The 7,347-nt window shown below is 43.5% G+C and overlaps 1 protein-coding gene across 1 annotated transcript; it reads right to left on the reverse strand.

Moving 5' to 3' along the window:
* Positions 1-667: 667 nt before the first annotated feature.
* On the reverse strand, positions 668-1,231 carry LOC124671419. Its single transcript, XM_047207792.1, has one exon. The coding sequence runs from the start codon at positions 1,229-1,231 to the stop codon at positions 668-670; it is 564 nt and encodes a 187-aa protein (XP_047063748.1).
* Between the last annotated feature and the right edge of the window lie 6,116 nt (positions 1,232-7,347).

Genomic DNA, 7,347 nt, shown 5'->3' on the forward strand with positions numbered 1-7,347 from the left:
CGCCGGGAGCTCACGCACGCTGCCGCCGGTGAAAACGGAGGTCAACAACTACATCGGCGATGCGGTGCCAGAATTTGCTCTCGATGACTACATGGAGGCGGACCTCGAGAAATTACCGCGATTATCAATGAGAAGGGCCATGACAATAGGCTCCGATGAGGTATCTCATAGCCATATTTTGGTAGATTAGAGTGTCGTGAGGCGTATTCTGTAGGATTTTATGGCGTTGCATGTTTAAACTGAATGTTGCAATGTTTTAATTGAATGCACAAAATGCATGTTTATTTCTTACGTCAATTTTATTTTGAAAAATTTAACAATTTAGTATACTGTCTAAGTTCTGCATGGGACTGTAAACATGATTTTGCAGTTTTGAAAATACGGTGTTTGATAGAGATGGTCTTACACTGTGTGTAACGTCACTGGAACTTGGAGAGATTAGGAACATGTAAACATCGCACAAACAGGGAAGAACTGTGAAATTCCTTGCATTGAGAATGAGATGCGCACTAAACATATTCACACCTTTATGAAGTATTATATACGGGCAAGATCCAAAAGAAAGGTCAGAAGGCCTCATAGTTACAGAATTCTCAGCAAGATCCAATCATTGATAAACAGGAAAAAAGAGAACCTAATCACGCGCGCGCCGGCCGGCCATCATATCTCACCACACGCCCTCCCGGTGATCGCCTCCAGCCCCTGCACCGGCGCGCGACTTGCGGTGCCGCAGCGCCTTGATCGGGCCGGGCAGGAACCGGCCCCACCCTCCCGCCTTGGGCGCCGGCTTCGTCGCGGAGACAGAGCTCGACCGCGCCAATGCCGCCGCCGCCGCGTCCTCGTCGCGATCCTGCTCCGCCTCGTCATCCACCTCCAGGCCTCTGCCACCCGCCGCCGGCTTCCGGAACGATGCCCAGCCCCAGACCCTGGACCTGCGCTTCTCGTCGCCCACGCCGATGCCCCCGGACGCGGCGGCCACGGACCGCGAGCGCCCGATCCGGCGCTCCCGCTCGATGAGGCTGCACACGCGGCCGACGGCCGCGCCGCCGCCGCCGGAGGCGGACGAGGCAGAGGAGGACGGGGAGGTCGACGCCGCGCAGGCGCAGGGGCAGGGCCGGGTTCGCGCGCAGTCGGGGCAGAGCCGGATGAGGCGGTCGCGGAGGCAGTGCGGGCACACGCCGCCGCACGGCATGGACGGATGCTTCCGGCAGCGCCAGTCGTCGCCGGCCATCTGTTCGGTTGCGATGGATCGATCTCGTGGGCGTGGCTGGCGGTTTTGGAGGGAGAGGGAGTTGCGGAGTCGAGCGGGCGGCGGTGGTTTGCTTGCTGGCTCTAGAGACGCGGGGAAGCAGAGACCCCGTCTCTCTTATAACAAGCGGGGGCCACGCCTCGCACGGTCGGGCTTTCAGTACCGACGTTTTCCTGCGCTTTTTTGAAAAGGCCAACCGCTTTTGGGTTATTTTCCATCTCGCCATCCCATCCGGGCGCTCCACAAGCACGTTAGAGTCCTCAGAGATCCTACGTCTTCACATCTTCGTCACGTATTTAGTGGTAAACCACGGTTCGAAAATAAGCAACTTAGTTTCTCTCTCTCATGCATGCCATCCTTTCGTTGAGAGTCTCCGACTCTCCATGTAGCTCCCAGCTCTCCTCTTCCTCTTCGTCGGGACTTCACCATCCGGAGACGAAGGGAGGGGAGAGGCCGATCCTCTGTGCATAGTAGTACTACTAGTAGGATGCGCTCCATCGGTATCAGGGAAGATAGTGAAGCTTCAATGGCAGAAGTTCCCAAGCATTGTCGAGGTGCGCCGTCTCTGTATTTGGCCAAGGGGGTCAGTCTGTGCCTCAAGGTATCTTCCTTCGATGGATCTTTCTCATCCTCCAGGATCTTTGGCTTCAACATGTTATTCAACGTCGTCCCTACCCCAAGTGGTTTGTCCCAGGTGGTTGGATCCGCTGGCGAGGTTCGGCAACGGTGGTGGAAGACCGGATCAATTTTTAAGATTTTATGTGTGTAATTTGTAGGTCAATGTTGTGTTTTCCACATTTTTTTTATCAAGTCCTCATTGCAATTGTAACCCACACCTGCGAATGAAAGCTTTGTGGTCCTCTGGACCCTTCTCCCGGTAAAAAGAAGTAACTTTCTATTTGTACATTCGTGCCTCACATATCTAGGACAATCCAGAGCGTACACGCTAAAAAGGATAGACCAGAACTAAATTCAAGAGGCAAACAAGCGAGCAAAGCCAATCATATTTCAATCTTTTTGGAGGTTCTCAAAGTGGTAGGTGGGCGTGCGTGTGTTCGTAGGGGTGACTAATTGCATGTATTTATGAATGTATGCATCTTTAGTTGTTTCAAACAAAAAATGTTAATTAATTTCCACGTTTAATGTCACACTTCTCTCATCATTGGGCTAACGTGTGCAGCTTCCAGAATGATTTAGACCATCGTCCTTGTATGATTAGTTCGTTACATTCAGAAAGACCTGAAGATCGGGTTAAATTCAGCCCGTCATGCCCAGCGCCAACACACCTACACAGACCATATTTTTCAGTCTTGCTTGCACACGCTGGTGAGCGGCGGAGCAACCAACCACGGCGGGCCCTCGCATTGGTAGGTGCCGGCGCTGCACATGGCGACGGCCGTATATTCTAGCCCCATCCGGCGCAAGCGTCCAAGCCGTCGCCGTCGCCGTCGGACACCCAATCGGCGGCAGCGAGGATACGCCGTGCTGGATACAAGTAGCAGTTTTAAAGATCGCGATCCTGTGGTCACGTTGCTGTGCATGGTTGTTACATTGGCGACATGCCGTCGCATATATCGCGATCTTACGGAGATATCGGTGAACGCATGTGAGGTTGTTGGCTGCGTAGCTAGGAGGGGATCTTTGAACGATGAATTGCCGTTCAAACTTTTCATAAGCAAAACTGAATACCAGTAATAATGATCAACACCTTGGATGGTTTTTTCCTTTGAAAGTCATGCATGTGTCATGTACTCATGTGTGTGTTTCTGCAATTATACTTGCATGGGTTAGGGAAAGAATAATATACTCCGATAAGAAAGAATATGCTACTTTCTCTGATTTAAATTAATTGTCTCAACTTTATCTACATACGAATATATCTAGATGTGTTTGTTAACTAGATACATTTATATTGAGAATTTGAAATAAAGTTGAGCTAAAATTTAAAAATCCAAACAAAAAAAATCGGTGGCGCATATAGCAATATGCGCCAGAAATACATATTTCTATGGCGCATATCAATGTCCGCTTTGTGATCAATGTCGTCCATTCAATTTCCAGGCCACATATAGGTTTGTTTTCGAGCCTCCATTGCCATCTCCTTATATTCATATGATCTTATTCCGAACTTCTATTTTATATTTTATTTATTGGGAGTTCTTATGTTACTGCAAAAAAACTTGTATGCTTTTAACAAATCGTGAAAACCAATCCAAGATTTCCTCCATGAATAGATTGGCTAATGGTACCATCGGCATTTGGAGGTAATTTTTTTTACTATTTACTGTAGGGCAAAAGCCCCACGGCCCAACTTTTATTAAGGCTAGCAAAAGCCAGAAACACCACGGTTCAGCAAAACTAAACTAAACTAACAACAAAGCTATGAGCTAAATCCACCACCTCAGTGAAGAAAAAAATGCCTGAAAAGCTTCCTAGCAAGTTCAGCCGTTTGAACCATATTTCCAGAAGTTCCCCACTGGATCTGCAGGTAAATCCACATTCTGCTGCAAAATATATAGTTAAAGAACAAGTGATCTTTGTCTTTATGACAGTTACCAGGACATAGCACACAACTATAATCATATGTGACATTCCAATGTCTCCTCTGCAATAAATCCTTTGTATTTGACCTGTCACTGAGCAATAGCCATGAGAACATCTTAATCTTCATAATACATTTACTCTTCCACATCCATTGAAACTGAGGGTCCACCATCACATGATCATACAAAGAAGCATAGTATATGCAAGCTTTATAGTCACCACGTGCACAACTCCAAGTATCTGAGCCTATTTGTAGGAGAGAAATTTGATCCAACCATCCTTGCAATAACAGAAACTCATCATAGGCCATGCTTGAAAGAGGGAGATGAAACTCCTCAGACCTGTTGTGCATCTAATCATATCCCTCACTAAGATCTTACCACCCTTGGAAAAAGAAAATAATCTGGAAACCTATCCCTTAGAGGAATTCTAGAATTATCTATCTCCCATTCATCTGACCAGAACAGAACTTTTTCTCCACTCTTAACATCTGGCTTTGCAATTCCTCTATACTGTTCCATGAGCTTAATTAAATCCTTCCACCAATATGATCCACATGCTTTAGAGGCATGAGGAACCTCATTTTCATAATAAGTATCCTAGACAAGTTTGAACCAGGGAATCTCTAAATCCTTATTGTAGAATTTATGTAGAAACTTCATAAGCAAAGCATCATTCTTTTCTGAAAGTCTATAATACCCAAACCACACTTTGCTTTTGGCTTACTAATCATCTTCCAAGAAGCTAGTGATTGTTTTGGAGTATCTACATTGTCTCTCCAAAGACATTGCGTGATAATTCTATCAAACTGTTTGGTAATCCCTGGTGGAATATGAATAGTGCACAACATGTGAATGGCCATTGAGGAGATGGCAGATACAATGACCTGTAACATTGCCCCTTGTGAAAGAAAGCTGGAAGTGGTCAATAACCTCCTTTCTAATCTATGCACCACAGGATTGACCTGGATGTACCAACTGCAAGGCCAAGATAGGGAAAAGGCAAGAAACCAATCTGACACCCAAAACCCTGGGCAAGAATCTCCATCCTCTCACTATCCACATTAATTGCCATCATAGAAGATTTGTGATAATTGATATGAAGCCTAGTAGACAAAGAGTAAGTTTTCAGTACTTCCTTTAGGGCCATGACTTGCTCCAACTCCGTAGGGAGAATTAGGAGTGTATCATATGAAAATTGGACTATAGGGAAGTCCTTGTCTCCAGTAACAATAGGCAACTTAATTCCCCCATTAAGTAGCAAATTATTAACAGCGGATTGCAACAGGTCCGCACCCAACACAAATTGCAAAGGAGACAAAGGATCCCCCTGCCTCACCCCTCTCTTGCAATAAAATTGTTTTCCATGTACCGCGTTCAACAAAATTGATGACACTCCAGTAGACAAAAAATCTTTAACCCACCTGATCCAATCCTCTCCAAAACCCTTATACTTCATGATCATAAATAAGGATTCATGTGCAATTGAGTCAAATGCCTTTTCAAAGTCCAACTTAAGGATAATAATTGGTTTCTTGGAGGCATGAAATTGATGCAAATATTCCATTGACCAAGCCAAACAGTCATGAATAGTTCTAGATCGAATAAAACCATACTGATTTTTGTGTACATATTGGAGGATATGATCCTGCAGTCTGTTTGCTGCCATCTTTGTAAGAAATTTGAGACACACATTTGTAAGAGATATAGGCTTGTGATCATTGATAGTTGTAGGAGAGTTATTCTTGGGAATCAAGGTGATATAGGAGGAATTCAGACTCTCCAAATTCACTAAACCATCCCATTCTTTCTTTAAATTTATTCAAAGCAATCCCATCCATTTGGTGATGGTCTGTAATAATTTCTCCAGTATCTGACTTTAAACTGGTTATATTTTTTTTTGTACCTCTGACTAGCCATGCATTGAAAAAATGTGGTATTATCCTCTCCCACTTTGATCCATCTAATAGAACACCACTTTCTCCAGTATTTGCACTGAGCTAACAACAGTTTATCAAGATGTATTTGCACCATATTCCTAAAATTAAATTCAGGCCTAGTGAGCACTCTCTGCTCCTCCAAATTGTCTAGCAAAAGAATCACCTTATTACAGTTTTCTATGAGAGTTTTGATTTATGAGAGACTGGTTTGCGATTTTTTCAAATCAGCCCTGAGAACTTTAAATTTATGTGCCAAGATTGCATCAGAGTTCTTCTTATAAGACTTTTTCTTCCATTATTTATTCACACAGTCTAGAAGTGATGGATTATCGACCCAATAACTTTCAAACTGAAATAAATTGGCTCTGGGGATAATACTGTCAATAGTTACCATACAAGGGACATGATCTGATGAAGCTTTAGCCAAGGGCAGAACCACAATATATGGGATTTTTTTTGTCCATGAGGGAGTTGTGAAAAACCAGTCAAGTTGCTCAAGCAGTAGCTCATTTTGCATATTTGACCAAGTGTATAAGCTTCCCTTTAAAGGCAACTCAATGAGCCCCAAATGACCAATAATATCATTGAACAGAAACATTTCATTAATATCTCCTCCAGGCTTATTTTTGTTTTCTATTGAGCGAATGAAATTGAAATCTCCAAAAAAAAAGCCAGAGGGAATCAACATGTATGACCAAATTATAGAGCCACTGAGCAAATTCATCTCTTTCCAGCCCTTTACAAGACCCATACACTGTAACCATTTTTTAATTATCAGAGTTTATGTGTGGAAGTGAAATTAATGAAAATAGCAAATCTTTTAATACCAACCAACACCCCAACAAATACAACAGAATTCCATAGCACAATGATACCACCAGAGGCCCCCACAGAAGGTGAATAAGCAAAATTATCAAATCTTTTGGGGCAAAATTTTATAATAATTCTCTGATAAAAAAGTCCATGTTTGTTTCCTGGAGACAGATAATAGAACAATGACTTTCTTCAATTTTCTCCCTCACATTAAGCTGTCTTTGCTCAGAGTTAATACCATGAACATTTAAATCAAGCACACACCATTTACTTGTACTGAGATTATCCATTACAAACCATAATATAAGGGGAAATAAAAGGAACCACAACTAGGCAAGGTTTCAGAAAACAGCAAAAAGGGACCCAGTACATAATTGTCCCACAACTGCCACACAGAGAACACTAACACTGAATAATTAACAAAACCAAGTGATAACTAGAGAAACACTGAACTGCAAGGTACCAAGAGCATTCTACCCCCCACTGCCATGAGCTATCACTAGAGAGTTTATTCATTGGAACCACCTGGAGTTGCTTTTTCATCAGGAGCAGCCATGAACTTCTCCTTGGTGAGTTCTTTAGCTTCAATCCCAAGTGCCAGTGATACGTCTCCAACGTATCGATAATTTCTTATGTTCCATGCTACTTTATTGATGATACCTACATGTTTTATGCACATTATATGTCGTATTTACGCATTTTCTGGAACTAACCTATTAACAAGATGCCGAAGAGCCAGTTGATGTTTTCTGCTGTTTTTGGTTTCAGAAATCCTAGTAAGGAAATATTCTCGAAATTGGAC

The sequence above is a fragment of the Lolium rigidum genome, chromosome 7, assembly GCF_022539505.1.
Source record: "Lolium rigidum isolate FL_2022 chromosome 7, APGP_CSIRO_Lrig_0.1, whole genome shotgun sequence".
Classification (NCBI taxonomy): domain Eukaryota; kingdom Viridiplantae; phylum Streptophyta; class Magnoliopsida; order Poales; family Poaceae; genus Lolium; species Lolium rigidum.

Bases quoted from the DNA above. Each gene is read 5' to 3' on its own strand.
- LOC124671419 (XM_047207792.1), bottom strand. From the start codon at position 1,231: ATGGCCGGCGACGACTGGCGCTGCCGGAAGCATCCGTCCATGCCGTGC.